This window comes from Daucus carota, chromosome 5, assembly GCF_001625215.2.
Source record: "Daucus carota subsp. sativus chromosome 5, DH1 v3.0, whole genome shotgun sequence".
NCBI classification, from domain to species: Eukaryota; Viridiplantae; Streptophyta; class Magnoliopsida; order Apiales; family Apiaceae; genus Daucus; species Daucus carota.
The window spans coordinates 42,147,401-42,165,323 of record NC_030385.2 but is presented as its reverse complement, the minus strand read 5'-3'; the positions used below and the strand labels follow the sequence as shown (position 1 = coordinate 42,165,323).

The following is a 17,923-nucleotide window of genomic DNA, read 5'->3' as shown; positions in this document are numbered from 1 at the left end:
ATCAGGAAGAACACAGTTATGAAAATATTAGTCAAGAATTAGGAAATTGGAATATTCCTAGTGTTAATCCAAAACAAATTTATGAGTCAACGTTTACTGATAACTTTAAAACAAACTATAATGTTAAAACTGTTGAAAGAATTTATGCTATTAACAAAGAACATGAAAACTGTTTTCTCTTAGATAAAGAAATAATTAAAAAATATAGAAAAAAAGGTTACAATTATATTCACATAGGATTAATTCAAGTTGCAGTAAAACCATTAACTATTAAAGGTATTAATTCCAGTATATTATTATGCCTGAGAGATGCGAGATTTTTAAACTATGTTCCTAGTATATTAGGAATAATGGAATCTAGCCTTCATAATGGACCAATCCATTTTAATTGCTTTCCTGACTTTACCTTAAGTCTTAATGATCCCCATCTATTAAAAGCTTTGACACTAAATATTAAAACTGCAGGAGAGATAACCCAAATGATTGATGGGTCACAACCTTTAGCTTTAATATATAGAATCCATTATAAAACTATGAAAACAGATTTAAATATTCATTCTTTAAACAAAAGTCCTAAAGATAAAACTGTTTTAATTCAAGGAAGTACAAGTGAAGCTAATATTCAAGTTCCAAAAACAATCCTTTGGAAAGATATTAATCTCCCTAGTCAATGGATTTTAGAAAATGAAACACCCCAAAGACCAATAAATAATAATATAATGAATTTAGAGAATGTTAGACAATATTTAGATGGTACAGTTAGAATAAGTTTTGATAATCCAAATAGACCTCTAATCTTAGAAGAGTTAGTTGATTCATCAACAGCCTCCAGGAAAGATTCAGAGCTATTAAGTAAACATAAACTTAGAGAAATAAGAACAAAAGGTATAATAAATGAAGGTCAAACAAGTTGTCCTTTTTATTCCACCAACAGTCAAATGATAGAAGAAGATGAACAAAATTTATCTCCTACACATTCAGATTTTTAAACAAAACCAACTAATAACCAACTTCTTGTTATTAATAAAGAATTTACAGTTAATTGGAAAAATTTAAATGAAGATTTTAATTCAAAAAATAATAAAGAAAAAAGACACCAATTTAGGAATAACCACAATCATAAAGACAGAGAAAAAATAGTTAATAAATGGAAAAAATTTATAATAAAAGAAAAAATAAATATTACATTCTATATATGGTATGAAAAATATTATGGTAAGTGTAATGTAATTACTAAAACTCAATGGAATAAAGAAGATAGATCAAAAGTAACTTCTAGCCATCCACCTGTAGAAAACATAATTATTCCAGTAAAAAATGATTTTGTTACTGTTTCCCTTTTTAAAATATCTAATGGGAATAATAGTGAAGAAAAGAAAATCATTGAACAAAATAATTATACTAATCAATGTTTAGTAACCATAGGAAAACAATTAGATAAAATTGAAGAAAAATTTGAAGATAAAACTTTAATCCAAAACCAAGAAATTAAACTAGAAAAACCTCGATTAAATTTAACAAATAATAGATATGGTAAAGGATTACCCAATAAGGACCAAGAACTGGTAAAATCTATTGATAGGTTAATTAAATAATTAGATAAACCAGAAACTAAAACAGTAGCGGTTTTAGGAAGAAAAGAAGATAGTAGTGATAGTGATGAGTCTATTATCAGTAATATTGAAAATCAATTTAAAAAATTAAGTTTTAAAAACCCTAATCCAACTAGCTTAACAAAAAATTGGTACTCTAGACCAACTCCCCCAGATCTACAGTTTGAAGAAAGAAATTTAGATAATCAATTTTCTGTTTCCTTTAGTCAAACTTACGAATGGAATATAGATGGTCTTAGCGAACACGAATTATTAATAAAACTAAATCACATGTCCATGGTAGCTAACAGTTATTTGACATCCTTTAATAACCTAGGACAACCAGAAATTGTAGCAATCCTAGCCGGAGGATTTACTGGGACTATTAGAGCATGGTGGGACAAACATCTTACTACAGAAACTCGAGATAGTATTATGTATGCTATTCAGAAAGATGATGAAGGGAATCCTATATTCGATATAGATATAGGAATGGGACCTCCTGATGGAATAAATACTTTAATATACACTATAATAAAACATTTCATAGGAACACCTAGTAATATCACAGAAAAAATTCATGATCAGCTAAGCAATTTAACTTGTCCTACTTCAAGTGATTTTAGATGGTATAAAGATGTTTTTACCTCAAGAGTAATGATGAGAGATGATAGTAACAATTCTTTTTGGAAAGAAAAATTTGTTAATGGATTACCAAATCTTTTTGCACACAAAATTAGAGAAGAATTAAGTAAAAACTTAGGATTTATTGACTATGATAATTTAACATATGGTGATATAATAAGTCAAATTCAAAAGACAGGATTAAAAATGTGCATTGATTCCAAAATCAATAAACAAATTAATAAAGATAAGGATAAAGCTAAATATGAGTTAGGAACCTTTTGTGAACAATATGGCTTACCACCAATAGCACCTTCTAGAAAAACTAAGCACCATATTAAAACAAGAAGTCATAAAAGAAATAATCTAGAGTATTATAAAAAACCAAAAACTTTTAAGAAAAGAAACTTTAAGAGTCATCCTAAATTTAAAAAAAAAATTTGACAAAAGTAAAGTCGTATGTCATGGTTGTGGAAAACTTGGTCATTATAAAAATGAATGCAGAGTTAAAGAAAAACTTAACCAATTAAATATATCAGATGAGAACACTGATATAATTTTAAACTTAACCAATTAACCTTTCATTAGTTTTTTCATAATAACTAGTTGGGATTAATCCTTCTTGGATACAATTTAAATCAGCACCAGAATCAATTAAAGCTGGAAGCTCTATAGTGAAAGATTTATTAATAACTAATTTAACCTTGATATACCATTTTTGGATAGTGATGTCCTTTAATCTTTTTAAGGAATGTCCTAGGCTTACTAGATTGTTTTCTATATATATATATATAGGGGCCTTCTCAGCGGGTAACCAACTCAAATAGTAACTAGGTAACTTATGATCTCTACCATTAGATTATCATACCCACATGAGTTATGTGTTGCGTACAGTACTGGATTATATGAATAGGGCAGTTATGCTTTTCCACACGTGCACACATAACATTTATCACTGCTTTTCATATTTTACCGTGATCTATTTTTTATGTTTATATTGTATAACTATGTTATGTATTCTTTTAAATAATTTATTTTGTAAATATGTTATGTATTTTGTAATGTTATGTATTCTACAAATATGTTATGTATTTTGGAATTTTTTTTTCAAAATATGTTCTGTATTGAACCAACAAAAATTAGAGAAAACATAATTTTTAATAAAATTATAATACATATATTTTTTATTATTTTAATTAGAGAACTTATATGAAATTATGTAGAATACATATATATATAATTCAACATGCATAATTACATAACATAATTTTTTTATAAAGTTACATTACATATTTTATGTTAATTACATAACATATTTAAAATTATAGAATATAATTATTAAAATATAAAACATACCAAATTATAGACTATTAAATTTTAATAAAATACAGTGTATATATACTTTTACAATTTAAAAATAGTAATAAATTTATATGGAACTTGATTATAAAATACAGAACATACAGAATATAGTTTTATAATAGATTACAGTACATATACATTTTTTTTATTTACAGAACGTACTTTTTTTTGAAACAATTACAGAACATACTTAAACTAATATTGAATATAATTATAAAAATACAGAACATGTGTAATTACCGAACATAATCTTTTAATAAAATTATAGCAGAAATATATATGTTTTTTATTTATAAAAATATTAAATTATATAAAACTTTGTTATAAAGTTACAGAACATGCGCAATTAAAGAACCTAACCTTTTAATTATAAATGAAAAAAATTATACAGCATAGCTACGTTAATTACAGAATATAGTTAGAAGTATAGAATATATTTATAAAAATACAGAACCTACATGATTACAGCACTTAATTGTAAGAATACAGAACATACAGAATTACAGGACATAATCTTAATTTAAAGTTACAGTACATTACATGTATATAGATTTTATTTACATTACATAACATACTTAAATTAATACTGAACATAATTATAAAAATACAGAACATGTGTAATTACTAAACATATTATTTTAGAAAAATTATAACAATTTTTTCATCTTCAAAATATATAAAATTATATAAAACATAGTTATAAAAATAAAGAACATGAACAATTAAAGAACCCCATCTTTTAATAAAATTATAGTAATAAAATTTTATTTTAATTAAAAAAACATAAGAATTTAATTATAAATATATATAAGAATTTTACCTAATATTATAAAAAACACTGAACACGACTAATATTACACAAAATACAAAATATAATATAATAAATTTACTATACGAAAATGATTTTAAAAATATAATTATACATGAAATTATATTGCTTTGAGTAAAAATAACGTATAAACATAAAGTTTTAAAATTATCTCATAAGGAAACAATAGCTAAATTAAATACTAATATGATAGCAAAATACAGTTTATACACACGTTCGTGTCCAGCCCTAGGCCCATGTTGCGGTTATCACACATGCCCGTAGAAAAAAAGCAAGTATACTGTACCATCTCATCATCAATGATCGTAGGGTTAAGCGTGAGTTACCCGGTTACTCAAATAAATGAGTTACCCGTTGAAACACACCCTATATATATATATATATATATATATATATATATAGGCACTTGCTCAATTGAGAATTTTCTTAAAATTAGAACCGTGAGAACTTTTCTAATTTATCAATATCTCATTCATTTGAAGGGCCCCGCCAGGGGCACCTTCACAAAAAATGTATATAATTAAGGTCTCCACCTAGCTAGCCGGAAAAAAAAAAATCACTGATGACGTGGCAGTGGATTTTTTTTTTGAATTTTTTTTTGAATTTTTTTTTTTGACTAGTTAGGGAGAGACTAGTTTTATATACACTTTTTATATTGGGTAACCACTAATTTGATGTTTAGATTAGTCAAAATATGATAAATTAAGGAAGTTCTCACGGTTCTCATTTTAAGAAGTTCTCACTAGAGTAACCATATATATATATATTTGGTATACTTGCAAAAATATAAAAAATACCTAAAATTTTAATAATATGTGACAAAAATAATGGTTTTCACAATTTTAAACTTTTAACCTACAGGTATCGCTAAAAATATTGTGTGTTTTTGTTTTTTTGAAAACTTCTATGGTTTTCTCAAAAAATTGAGTAGGATACATGGACGGAACAAAAAACAATAATTTCTCAAGACGGGATTTTATATGGAAAAAATATAAGATCGAAATATATTGAAAATGCTTGGTTCGACAGAGTCCAGCAAATAAAATCAAAGATTTTTATAAATATAAAATAAATAATGTTTGAGATTATTAATAATTTAATTGAGAAAATTAGAGAATTATATCTGGATTATTGAGACGAGCAAGTCCAGGCCACAGGCGACTTTTGAACGCAATTACAAGGAGCTGGTCCAGCCCAGTACCATCAACTGAATCACTCCTTTTAAATTAAACATATACAGCCCAATGGTCCAAGTAGTTATTGGGCTCGTACTTTCCAACCAAAAAGCCCAAATCTCTTCTCCTATATAGACCCCTCTCGTTCAAACAATTTAGGGTTCCAGCAGAAAGAACAAAGCAGCCGCCGCCGCTCACTTGAAACATTTTTAGCATCAATGGGTAAAATCTTCAATTCATGTTTAATTTTCACATTTATTCATATAAATTTTATTATTATTGTTGATTTTTTGAATTATTAAATTGTTTAGATGAATTGAATGATGTGTATGTGTTTATGAACTGAATTGAATTGAATTTGGTTGTGAATGTGAAGCGAGGATTAAGGTACATGAGCTGAGGACAAAGTCCAAGGCGGATTTGTTGGCGCAGCTTCAGGAATTGAAGGCGGAGCTTTCGCTTCTTCGGGTTGCGAAAGTCACCGGTGGAGCTCCTAATAAGCTCTCCAAGATGTATGGACTCTCTTTTTCGACTTGAAAATGTGTTTGTTGCATTTGTTGATGTGATTGTATGTGTCGAGTGCCGGTTTATGATAAGGGTGTTTGATTTGTGTTTTTATGAATAATTTGCTGTTAATTTTTTGATTTAATCTGTGTTTTATGATTAATGCGAGAAATGTGTTTTGGGAGTAATAGGGTATAGCAGAGATACAACAGTCTTAATGTGTGTGGTCGGAGGTATTTTTGTGTTTGCAACAATTTAGTCTCGAGTGTGTAGAGAATTATCTTTATTGGGAATGCGATTTTTATGGGTAATGTGAAAGGGACGGGACTAGGAATATGTAGTAGAGCCAGAAAATCATTTTGGGTGAGTTGAAATATAGTTAGATTAGTTGAGCTCCTGTCTACTCTGTTACATGTCTATCATATAATTATAGAATTGTTCTTGATTGTATTCTTTTGATTCGTGATTAATATGACTGCACCAACATCTTCTATATAGTTGTGATTTATACAGTGTCCTATTAGATATATATTGTGGAAATGTGCATGAATGGATATTATAATGAAGACAAATTTACATCTGCAAATGTTTGGGATGGTAGTAGAAAGCTCCTATTTGGCTATTATGATTTCATTGGGAAGTGTATGTATATGGGAATCTTACCCCACTTTTCTTGTTTCTGTGGATACAGAAAAGTGGTTCGATTGTCGATTGCACAGGTGTTGACGGTTATGCAACAGAAGCAGAAGGCTGCTCTTAGGGAAGTCTATAAGAACAAGAAACTTATGCCACTTGATCTGCGTCCCAAGAAGACCAGAGCCATCAGGAGGCGTCTTACAAAGCACCAGGTCTTATTTTACCTATTTCTGCATTCCAGTATATATTTACAGGCAACATAAGTTATAACTATAGTCTTGTGTTCACACAGTGCTTTATTCATAGAGTTAATTATAGTTTGTAACCCCTAGGATTGCTCCAAACGCACTTAAGATCCTGAACTATCAAACGTGACATAATGCACCCTGAACTTTACATTCCCGTGCAAGTTGTAACCCATAGTCACTATTCCATCCAAATATGCCGTTAACTTTAACTGTTTGAGAGGTAACAGTGTATATATTAGTTTTCAACAGCTATTTTAGCCCTGTGACTGCTCAAAGTTTATGTATTATATATTGAAATTAATTCTGAACACACACAACGATGTAAAAACTATTAAAATAAATTTTAAAATATGTATTTATTTTAAAATTTTAAAATAAGTTACATCGTTTATGTAAAAATAATAATAAATTTTCAGATTCTAAATCTAGATACATATTTTAAACTTATTTTAAATTTTTTTACATCGTTGTGTGTGTTTAGAAATAATTTCAAAATATAATACATAATTTTTTAGGGGTCACAAGAGGTAAAGTAGCTGTTAGAAACTAGTATACACACTGTTACCTCTCAAACAGTTAAAGTTAACGGCATATTTGGACGGAATAATGACTATGGGTTACAACTTGCACAGGAATGTAAAGTTCAGGGTCCATTATGTCACGTTTGATAGTTCAGGATCTTAAGTGCGTTTGGAGCAATCCTAGGGGTTACAAACTGTAATTAACTCTTATTCATATTATACTGTTTCTTATGAGTTATGTCGGTTAATTATAAACTGTATGATAGTTATGTTTAGAATATTGTGACTCCTGTTTATGCATTTAGGGTATATGTATATGTAGATATGTGTATACTTCAAGTAAATTTCAGAGGTTATTTTTAGTGGAACCTTATTTTATATGTATTCATGTAGAGCGCTGTTTCCTTTATATAACATGCAGATTGCTAAATTACTTGTGTAACTTTATATGTATTCATGTATGTTGATGTGGTTCTTATCTGCTGACTGCTTTGAAATAAAAATATGCAGATGTTTTGGTTATGTCATGTTTATGATCTCTAAGCTTTAATGTTAAATTATACGCCACAATATTGACTGACATGTGGTAATTATACTTGATTTCTGAATATCTAAAATCTTACTTTTTAATTCAGGCATCGTTGAAGACTGAGCGAGAGAAGAAAAAGGAGAAGTACTTCCCCATGAGAAAATATGCCATCAAGGTTTAGGGTAGTTAACTTTCAGGGAGGAAAATATGAAATTGAGATCTGTTTGCAATTTATCTTTTGATTCTCTGTATGTACTTGTACTTGGTTGACCGATTCCGAGTGATGTGTACTTTGAGGTTGCTTATGCTTTTTTCATGCAAACAAAAACTATTTCTGTTATATTGCTTTAAGCTAAGGCCAAGAAATTTTAGTACATTCAGTATGCTTATTTTTCAGTATTAGAATTTAAGAAGATCAAGATATAATAGAAATATGCTATATGAAATGTTGGATTAAAGTATTGAGTTCCGCAGGCAGATAACTGGTAACATATCCTTCTTCTAAATAATCACCCAAAGGAGTTTGGAGAAGAGATTGCACACTAATAATGTAGCATATGTGTAATGTTTAATGTTAAACATCTGTTCTCTGACATGTTGGTGGCCGCTAATTATAAACTTTGCAAATAATGCTAATTATAAACTTTGTAAATAATTTTAGCTTATAAACCGTGAGAGAACAGTGGCGCATACATTTGCAGACACCTAAATATTTGTAGACAGGTTGCTAAACTGATCTGTATTCTCAGAGCTACCGCAACATTGATTTGCTGGTTTCTCACCCAGTTCACCACAACAAAGGGCTGCCGGTCGGGCTACAGATTGCCAGCCTGCACTGGCTTGCAGTAAATGCTTCAGAGAATCCGCAGCTGATTCAAACGTCCAAGTTGAGTAATATTCACTAGGATGGAATACACTTCCATCATTTTGTTTTGGTGAAGGACATCCTTCGGCACCATTTAAGAACATGTCCCCCTCGGACCTTATTAACCCGGTATCTGGTTCATCTTTATCAGCTGCCTAAATAATAAACACAAATAGTAAAAAAGAACTTAGAATAGATGGTTGAAGTAACTAGGGATGAATATCTGGTCATTTCAGAGCGAGGAGCCAGAAGTGCTATCCTGTCCCCGATCCCGAATGGGGATTCTTTTGTTCCTTTTTTAAATTAAGGAAAAACAAAGAACATGGTGTCTTCTAGTTAACTGTATTTTATTTGTAGATGAAGGTAAAATTGATCTTGAATGAAATACAAGAAAGTGAAAGAGAAGAGTTGGTCGGTCTATTCACCTTTTCTGAGTAATATTCAAAAGCTTTCTTCTTCTCTCCTGCTTCATATATGTTGCATTGAGAGTATACCTGAGCAAAGTCAATAAGTAAACTGGAAAGAAAGTTGAAACTATACTTAGATCAAATACTACAGGAGGTAAATGAGACTGGAATTATGGTTTTATGCACCTGTGATTCTACACTAGCACAAACAGCATACACTTCCCAGTTTCTTGTGTAGTTGTTGTAAAGATGAACCTTCCCAAATCGAACCCGAGGTTGCCTTTGTCGTGTTCCATCAAAAAAACAGTGATGAATAGTCACTCTGATACATCTATCACCGGTATGAGAAGGGTCTGCTCCGATAAGCATAGTCTTGTCATGGTTTGCGAAGTAACATCTGTTAGCCAAGAGTGAAAACTAATCATCAGGACACATCCTTAAACAAACTTAATTCACTACACTAAATTTGTGACTGAGCCAACCTAGAAACAGTAATATCTGTGCTTTCTCTAGTGATATCTATCAGCCCATCATCATAGTCTTGCAAACTACATCGGTCTATCCAAATGTGCTTCGAGTTCGGTTTGATCTGGATTCCATCAACGTCGTGTCCTCTACCCCCTTCAAATTCCAGGTTGCAGATAATAACATGCTCACATTCCTTTAGTCTGAGACCTTTGCCCAGGAGTCTCACACGGCTGCCTCGACCATCAATTGTCTTGAATGAAGACACATTGAGGTAAGATGAAAGATGAATGTCCCCGGAAACATTGAACACAATCCAGAGTGGCTCTGTCTTGCGACATGCTTCGCGAAGTGATCCTGGTCCATCATCTGAAAGTAGAACACAAGTTACTAAAAACATGGGCAGTAAAGGTGAATTAGTAGTGGACGATGTATTAGACATCTTGCGGCGAACAAACGGAGCCAAACAATTTACTGAAACAATCTGTGCAGGGAGGGGGACGGGGTCACTTCGGGGTAGGGGAGTGCTATCCCCGCCCCCAATTCCGAACCCCCAACCCTGAACGGGATTCTTTTCCTCTCCATTCCCGCCCTGATCTCAAATTTTTTATAAAAAACACGTTCTCGAAAAATTTTCCAAATCCTTGATCCAAACGGAGCAGAGATCGGGGTCGAGAGGGTCGAGGTGAATGGGTATCCGTGACACAGGCCTCTATAGTCGGATGCTCTTGTAACATGCATCGGCGAAATTATATTCAGATCCAAAATATTAAAAACGACAATCGATCAAATTCTCATTACTGGGGATCCATATAATAATCTTTAAAATTCGGACACTGATATACTTAATAACAAATATAAAAAAAAACATATATAAAATATTGTACCGTTTAATGAGGTGACAAAATGCAAGGATCCACGGAGACCACCAATAGCTGATCGGCCGAAACCCTCAGCCTTACCGGCCAAAGCTCTCAAGCTCGAATCCGCGTCAGAGTACGGCAATAAATTCATTGCTGGAAAAAAGATTAATTTTCCGGTGGTTTTGGTTTTCCGATTATATGTGATCGATTAGCAAGGTAGGAAATGTTATTTGTAAAAATGCATGCAGTCAAAAGAAGAGAATGAGAAGTTAGCGGGAGATCTGGTTCAAGAACCCAAGTATGTAGTTACTTTGTTAGTTTGAAACGTTCATATGTTATAAATGTCTGGTTTAGAAACGCACTTTCATTTATTCATTCCTTATTTTGATTTAAGTACCACTACTAGTGTTGTAAAAAGCGAGAATCAGACTTAATCGGTGTAGTTACGAGATAAGAATTAATCGGGTGAATTGATCGGGAAATAATCGGATTGATCAGTGATTAATCAGAAATTTAATCAGGTCGGTCAGTTACGGAACAGGGATTAATCGGTGATTAATCGACTTTTAGAACAGAGCAGTCCAGTACTGAACTAATCGGTTTACAAACCAATTCAGGATTAATCGAGAATTTATCAGAGATTTTTTGAATAAATCAAAAAATTTCTGGATAAATCAAAAATTAAATTTTCAGTCAAATCAATACACTTTCTACGGAAATAAGTCAAGTGAGTACGTACTTAGCAGAATCAAACCCGGATTCGTATCATATAAAACACGTTCACAGGATGAATGACAGATAATAGAAGCAGCAAACCATAACAGATAATAATGTGATCACGAATCCAACCATTCAAGTCGAAACAAGAGACTGAATTAAAAACAATATCAAGAATTCGAGAGCTGATTCAAGCTAGCAACAAACTCATTGATGCTTGAATCAGAACTTCCACCTTCTTTCACAGCCTCTCTTGCCATTTCCATCCATCGTCTTGAATTCGTTTCGATTTCCTTTCCTTTCTCTCCGTCCATCACTTGTCTTATACAATGCTGCACCATCTCTCCCTTGAAAGCCCCCTTTTCATCAACATCAACTTTGAGTCCCATCTTCCAAACATCTGCAACAAATTTAGCATTAGTGTATTGATCCGACCATACCGGTATTGCCACCATTGGAACACCGAAAGAGAGTGCCTCTAAAGTTGAATTCCATCCACAGTGTGTTACGAAACATCCTAAAGCCTTGTGTGCCAGAACTTCCACTTGTGAGCACCATGGCACTACCATTCCTTTCGCGGATGTTTCTTCCAGAAAGCCTTTGGGCAATTTAGCTTCTTCGGATGCTCTGACCACCCAAAGAAAGGGCTTTTTGCTTTCTTTTATGCCAGAAGCTAGTTCTTGCATCTGTCCAGCGTCTAGTTCTGCTAAACTCCCAAATGACACATAAACCATTGAATGATCTTGCTGCTTATTTAGCCAATTCATGCAAGAATCAGTCTCGGGCTTAAAGCCGTTATCTGTGTCATCCTCTGGTGTAATCTCATTGTGCAGGTACTTGAGCGGAATGGCTGGTCCAATAGCTCTGAAACGCATCTGCTTTGACATCCATTGAATAACCTGTGCAATGTTGCCCAAAAATTGATATCACTATTAACTACTACTATTTTTTGCTGAAGTAAACTTATAGGCCCAGCCTTAAGATATTGAAGCCTAATTGAATACCCCAGATACATTTTTTAAAATCTGAATTGAATACACCAGGATTTCACAAATGAAAAAATCTTTTAAAATCTCAATGGAGTACACTCCCTGAGACCTTGGGCACAGTAAACGAAAAAATTCCTAACAAGTTTTAAACAAAATATAAATTCTCTTGTACCTTGCAAGTAAAAAACTTTACTAGATATAAAACACTGTAAAAAAAATAGTAACTATTTTGACAACGTACCTCTTCTTCCAACTCATAAAAAGTATTGCAAAGCACCCAATCCACTTTATCAATATCAGAAAACTGATCAGCCGTTACATCAAGAGCAACAGGATATGCGCCTGGATTCTGAACAAAAGATGGCATGTCTAGTGGTTCCAACACTGGAAGTCCAGGCACAGAAACTCGATTTTCGACAGGAACTTCAATCAGCCCTTTTCCAACATGGTAGTATATGTTATCAACAGCACATGACTGAGTGAAAAAAACAGCTGCAACAAGTTTAAAACTCTTCACAACATCAAGGACCCAACTCATCAGAGCATCATAGATAATACAATCAACAGTAAAGCCTGTAGAGTTCAGTTTTTCGATTAATTTGGTTAAGGTTTCTGAACCTGCACGTTTGAATTTGGACCAGTAGGCCTCCTGGCTCTCTGCTGAAGCATAGTCCCCGTCGTCGAAGCCGTCTGAAATTATTTCAACCGGCATGGAATCAGAAAATTGTTGGAAGGAATTGAGACAGAATTTTGTGGTGACAAAAGTGACTTTTATTCCCTTGGAAACTAGGTTTTTGGAGAAGTTCTGCATGGGGTTTATGTGGCCCTGCATGGTGTATGGGAAGACTAGACAATGAGGAGGTCTTGGCTTTGGTTCCATTTTCAATTGTTGAGATGCAGAGAACAGAGCACCCCCTAGCCTTGTTTATATTGTGAAGAATGTGCATTGTATTCATAGCTAATAAGGTAATTATCTAACTCTTGAGAGAATAAAGAAAAATATATGATTTTGAAAAGATTCATATACTGATCCTGTTATAGAAGAAAAGATTAAAAAGAAATGTTTTCCCCCAGGATACTTTACCAACTAAGATAAGATATTATAGTATAAAGTACTGGTATAGATATTTCCAAATCAAAGGTAAGAGTACATAGCAGTTGGTAGGAAATAAAAGCCAGGCAGCACAGCGCTTAGGTGGTGAAAAGCTTAAGTGGTGAAGAGTTTATTTTTTACCTTATTTTTTAGAAAAATTTAAGCACTCGATTACACGCATTTGTAGTGGCCATGTGTTTCAAAAGATTATTCCGGTCTTTTATATAATTTGTTTGACTTTCTTCACGCATCTTTAAATCTTTGATTATATCTAATATTAATATTTTTTTCAAAAATATCTAAATAAAAAAATCTATATTATGTTTTTATTCAAAAATATTAAATTTTAATATATATAATCAAAATATCTATAATGATGTATAAATATTCAAATGACTTATAAATAGAATCAAAGGGAGTAAATTTTGGTATTTTACTAAATTTATAGTCCTGATAAAATGTCTCATTCTTCGTAATTGATATTTAATTTTTTGGCACACATGTTTAATTCAATTAATAATTAGTTTTAAATAGTTAAAAAAATAATTATATGTCTAGACTCTGTTTGGCATTACTATTGCACACAGTAACATCAGCATTTTGCTGAAAAACAAGTGAAAAATTATTTGGTAAATTTAAAAAAAGGCTTACGTAGAAAACTGATAGAAGTTATCAAATCACCTAAAACATTACTTTTTTTATAAATTTCAAAAGAAATCTGATTTCTATACTATCACTATTTTACGGGTTCTTTTTTTTTTAACAGGATAACAGTTTTTAAGGCACTCTTAAACTAACTTTTCCCCAAATACATGTTATAGTAACAACAGAAAGATTTTCTAAACTCTAAAGGACTCCTGAATTATAAGAACTTAAACCCATGCCCAGGAAACCTTAAAATCTCTATATCATTCAGATTAGAATGAAAAGCAAGAAAGATTGTACAACGTTAACAGAAGTAAATTCTTGAATCCAATTATCCCAAGCCTAGTCAAGGGAAAAGAGTCAAAGACCATGTAAGAAAGTCATGGATTGCACTGTTGAGTCAAGCTAGCAACAAACTCATTTATGCTTATATCTGAGCTTCCACCTTCTTTCACTGCTTCCCTTGCCATTTCCATCCATTTCCTACAACTCATTTTTATCTCCTTCCCTTTCTCCCCATCCATCACTACTCTTATGCAATGTTGTACCATCTCTCTTGTAAAAACTCCATTTTTATCAACATCTACTCTCATCCCCATCCTCCAAACATCAGCAACATATTTGGCATTAGTCCCTTGATCAGTCCATATAGGTATTGCCACCATTGGAACTCCTAAACAGAGTGCCTCTAGAGTCGAATTCCATCCACAATGTGTTACGAAACATCCTAATGCCTTGTGTGCCAGAACATCCATCTGAGAACACCAATGCACTATCATACCTTGCGCGGAAGTTTCTTCTGCAAAGCCTTTTGGCAATTTGGCTTCTTCGGATGCTCTGACAACCCATAGGAATTGCTTCTTACTTTGTTTTATGCCACAGGCTAGTTCTTGCATCTGTGCAGCATCTAGTTGTGCCACACTCCCGAATGACACGTAAACAACTGAAGAATCTGGCTGCTCATTCAGCCACTTCATGCAAGAATCAATGTTGGGGGTAAACATTTGGAGACCATTATCTGTGTCATCCTCTGCTGTTTTCTGATTGTGCAGGTACTTGCGCGGAATGGTTGGTCCGATTGCTCTCAATCGTAAATGCTTTGACATCCATTGAATCACCTGAGTATTGCAGGAAATAAAATTCACAACCAAAATAACATTGTATTTTTCTAGAGTATACTTAAAAACATAAGTAACGAGATGTCTCAGTGATTTAAGGAAACAGTACGACATTGTTGAAGCACTAAATTTTTTCCATGGGTTAAATTTTAACTTAGGAGCATGAATAGCTAATCTATTGAACTTGCTTAAAAGCGAATTCTATGAAACTTTTATTTTACAAAGAATGACTAGAACAAATTCAGTGGACGAATAATCTACGATATGATTTACCAGATGGAAAATGTTTCATGCGCAAAATTGGATACAAAATCGTTCACAAAATAACATGTGTTAAGTTTTGATTGTAATGAGCCCTCTGTATTTACATGAATAGCATAACTAAAACATCGTATCTCAATTATCATGTCATTTTGTGCAAAATTTTGTACCCAAATTCGTGTATGTAGCACTACTCTTACCACATACCTCTTCTTCCAGTTTGTAAAACGTGTTGCAGAGCACCCAATCCACTTTATCAATATCCGAAAACTGATTCACCACCAGATTATAGGTAGCTGGATACGACCCCGGATTATGAACAAACGATGGCATGTCCAGTGGTCCTAAAACCGGAAGTCCAGGCAACGAAACTCGATCCTCAACAACAGGAACCTTAATCACCCCTTGTTTCACATGGTAATATATGTTGTCCACAGCACATGACTGTGTAAAAAAAATGGCACCAACCAGTCCACAGCTTTTTACGACATCAAGAACCCAACTCATCAGAGGGTCATAGACAATACAATCAACCGGAACGCCTGTAGCATTCAATTTTTCAATCAGCTGTGTCAGAGTTTCTGAACCAACTTGCTTAAACTTATCCAAGTAGACCTCAATGCTCTCTGCTGCATACTTCCCACCTACATCGTACCCGTCTGAAACCGTCTCAATTGGCATGGAACCAGACAATTGCTGCAAAGAATTGAACATAAATTTTGTAGTAACAAGTGTGACCTTAAGTCCTTTGGAAACCAAGGTTTTCGAAAACTGGTGCATGGGATTTATGTGACCCTGCATTGGATATGGGAAGACTAGGCAATGAGCAGGCCTTGGCTCTTCTACCATTTTCAAAATGCTAAGTAGCCCTGTATCAAATCTGCACACAAGTATGCAACTCTTAATTAGTCCTGTATAAATAGTTAAGAATGTAACTGAATAGGTAAGTAGTTCCGAGAAGATCCTTGTATTACACAAAGTATAGTATATTGGTTATACTCAAGTGGTTCACGTTTCTCCAAATTAGGCTTGTGATGTTCCATAAAAACAAATAATTCCTGTTTTATAATTTAACAGATAATGATTTTTGTGTTTGTCCTTGTAGATATCAAGGGATGTGTCACTTGCATCTAAAATCACAATCTGGTCCCGACACACAAATGACATATCATTATCCTAAATTTTTGATGTTGATATAGGAAATTACAGTGTCATTTAATGGAAAAAAAGTACTTATTTTACTGGTTTTTCATCTAGTGCTTTCTTCTCCCTAGATTTTTTTCACTATATATGATTAATTTTCGACTATTCTAGATCCCCTCTAAAAGGAAGTACCCCTCCCATCTTAAATTAGATAAGTTTGTTGATTTCGGGCACACAATTTAAGGTCCATTGATCGCACAGCTACATTACTTATTTTTAAAATTTTATTTTTATAAATAAAAATAAAAATATAAAATTTTCGTTTTTAAAAAAATAATTTAAAAAAATAAATTTAGGAAACTAGACTGTCAATGCACCTTAGATTATGTGCTCAAAATCAATTAATTCATCTAATTTAGGATGGAGGGACTCATCTCAGTATACACGCAAGACAATGCACAGTAACGTGTAGTATAAGTAGAATTAATAATTCTGAGGTGGAGAAACTAAACACAACCACATGCAGTAGACAAGCAAAACCACATGCAGTAGACAAGCAAAGCCGTCCACGCAAAGTAATCTTGGGTTTTATTATTGTGGTTATTTCGGTTCTGAACCGGACACTTATTAGCCGTTAGATAAGGAAAATATGAGGTATTCAAATATATTTTCTAAAATTTTTCTAAATCTAAAGTATCATTTTTCTATTAGATATCAAATAATTAAATAGGCATGGACCCTTGCAGCTACATCAACCTTACCAAGATAATTCATCTCAAACTGACACATCATCTATTTGGAAACAATTCTTACAAAAATAATTTGGGGAACCTATCATTACGCGTTAGATAATCAAAGAATGACTAATCAGGATAAATTAAATACTTGCTCGGTTTCAATATCACTAAAAAAAATCAAAGGAATATAATCAGATGAATGAGTCCGTCAATAATCCAACAGAATGAGTATTTGAATTATTCCTTGAAAAATAGGAAAAATTCAAGTAGCACTAACCTTTTCAACTGCTGGTTGAGCGATCATAAATTAGGTTTTGGCTGCAGCCTGCAAATTCGGGTATAGTAGAAATCATGAATGAAGGAAATATATATTGAGCACTATAATCATGCTTCAACAATTTCGGCTGCTGTCTATCCATTAAAGCTTGAGCTGCCTTCAAAGAATTACCTCAAACTCTGAAGTGTTCAATTAGTATTTGTTTATGCTGAAATGAAGATATATGCATGTAATATATTATACGTATTCGTATGGATTATGTGATGGAAAATATATGTCAGTAAGAGAGAGCCTGAGCCACAAATTGAAAGAAGTTTTAAGAC

At 32.6% G+C, this 17,923-nt stretch overlaps 4 protein-coding genes across 7 annotated transcripts; 1 reads left to right on the top strand and 3 right to left on the bottom strand.

The window, feature by feature from the left end:
- The first annotated feature begins 5,681 nt into the window (after positions 1 to 5,681).
- LOC108220503 (large ribosomal subunit protein uL29y) lies at positions 5,682 to 8,360 on the top strand. Of its 2 annotated transcripts, none has more exons than XM_017394288.2 (4): positions 5,682 to 5,804; positions 5,959 to 6,094; positions 6,778 to 6,934; positions 8,127 to 8,360. In XM_017394288.2, exons 1-4 carry the CDS (start codon positions 5,801 to 5,803, stop codon positions 8,199 to 8,201), a joined length of 372 nt encoding a protein of 123 aa, XP_017249777.1. In that variant the 5' UTR covers positions 5,682 to 5,800; the 3' UTR covers positions 8,202 to 8,360. The 2 variants fall into 2 exon arrangements, with proteins under 2 accessions (XP_017249777.1, XP_063950700.1); XM_064094630.1 differs by having other exon boundaries at positions 6,778 to 7,016; positions 7,697 to 8,158.
- A 26-nt stretch (positions 8,361 to 8,386) lies between these two features.
- On the bottom strand, positions 8,387 to 10,937 carry LOC108222514 (putative pectate lyase 21). The gene is made up of 5 exons (XM_017396433.2): positions 10,645 to 10,937; positions 9,775 to 10,126; positions 9,479 to 9,689; positions 9,311 to 9,379; positions 8,387 to 9,040 (listed from the first exon to the last, which is right to left on the bottom strand). Exons 1-5 carry the CDS (start codon positions 10,769 to 10,771, stop codon positions 8,726 to 8,728), a joined length of 1,074 nt encoding a protein of 357 aa, XP_017251922.1. The 5' UTR covers positions 10,772 to 10,937; the 3' UTR covers positions 8,387 to 8,725.
- A 390-nt stretch (positions 10,938 to 11,327) lies between these two features.
- LOC108222464 (mogroside IE synthase-like) lies at positions 11,328 to 13,582 on the bottom strand. Its single transcript, XM_017396383.2, has 2 exons — positions 12,568 to 13,582; positions 11,328 to 12,236 (listed from the first exon to the last, which is right to left on the bottom strand). The coding sequence occupies exons 1-2, from the start codon at positions 13,204 to 13,206 to the stop codon at positions 11,508 to 11,510; spliced, it is 1,368 nt and encodes a 455-aa protein (XP_017251872.1). The 5' UTR covers positions 13,207 to 13,582; the 3' UTR covers positions 11,328 to 11,507.
- A 727-nt stretch (positions 13,583 to 14,309) lies between these two features.
- Positions 14,310 to 17,739, bottom strand: LOC108223129 (mogroside IE synthase-like). 3 transcript variants are annotated; one of them, XM_017397228.2, is made up of 3 exons: positions 17,601 to 17,739; positions 15,651 to 16,323; positions 14,310 to 15,182 (listed from the first exon to the last, which is right to left on the bottom strand). In XM_017397228.2, exons 2-3 carry the CDS (start codon positions 16,290 to 16,292, stop codon positions 14,445 to 14,447), a joined length of 1,380 nt encoding a protein of 459 aa, XP_017252717.1. In that variant the 5' UTR covers positions 16,293 to 16,323; positions 17,601 to 17,739; the 3' UTR covers positions 14,310 to 14,444. The 3 variants fall into 3 exon arrangements, with proteins under 3 accessions (XP_017252717.1, XP_017252716.1, XP_063949308.1); XM_017397227.2 differs by lacking the exon at positions 17,601 to 17,739 and adding an exon at positions 16,418 to 16,555; XM_064093238.1 differs by lacking the exon at positions 17,601 to 17,739 and having other exon boundaries at positions 15,651 to 16,411.
- Between the last annotated feature and the right edge of the window lie 184 nt (positions 17,740 to 17,923).

Excerpts from the sequence above, each read along its gene's own strand:
- LOC108222464 (XM_017396383.2), bottom strand. The coding sequence starts at position 13,206 with ATGGAACCAAAGCCAAGACCTCCTCATTGTCTAGTCTTCCCATACACC. Across the intron at positions 12,237-12,567 it reads TTTATGAGTTGGAAGAAGAG|GTTATTCAATGGATGTCAAA; the intron begins GTACGTTGTCAA and ends AACATTGCACAG.
- LOC108222514 (XM_017396433.2), bottom strand. The coding sequence starts at position 10,771 with ATGAATTTATTGCCGTACTCTGACGCGGATTCGAGCTTGAGAGCTTTG. Across the intron at positions 10,127-10,644 it reads TTTTGTCACCTCATTAAACG|ATGATGGACCAGGATCACTT; the intron begins GTACAATATTTT and ends TTCTACTTTCAG. Across the intron at positions 9,380-9,478 it reads GTGCTAGTGTAGAATCACAG|GTATACTCTCAATGCAACAT; the intron begins GTGCATAAAACC and ends GACTTTGCTCAG.
- LOC108220503 (XM_017394288.2), top strand. Across the intron at positions 6,095-6,777 it reads CCTAATAAGCTCTCCAAGAT|AAAAGTGGTTCGATTGTCGA; the intron begins GTATGGACTCTC and ends CTGTGGATACAG. Across the intron at positions 6,935-8,126 it reads GGCGTCTTACAAAGCACCAG|GCATCGTTGAAGACTGAGCG; the intron begins GTCTTATTTTAC and ends TTTTTAATTCAG.
- LOC108223129 (XM_017397228.2), bottom strand. The coding sequence starts at position 16,292 with ATGGTAGAAGAGCCAAGGCCTGCTCATTGCCTAGTCTTCCCATATCCA. Across the intron at positions 15,183-15,650 it reads TTTACAAACTGGAAGAAGAG|GTGATTCAATGGATGTCAAA; the intron begins GTATGTGGTAAG and ends TGCAATACTCAG.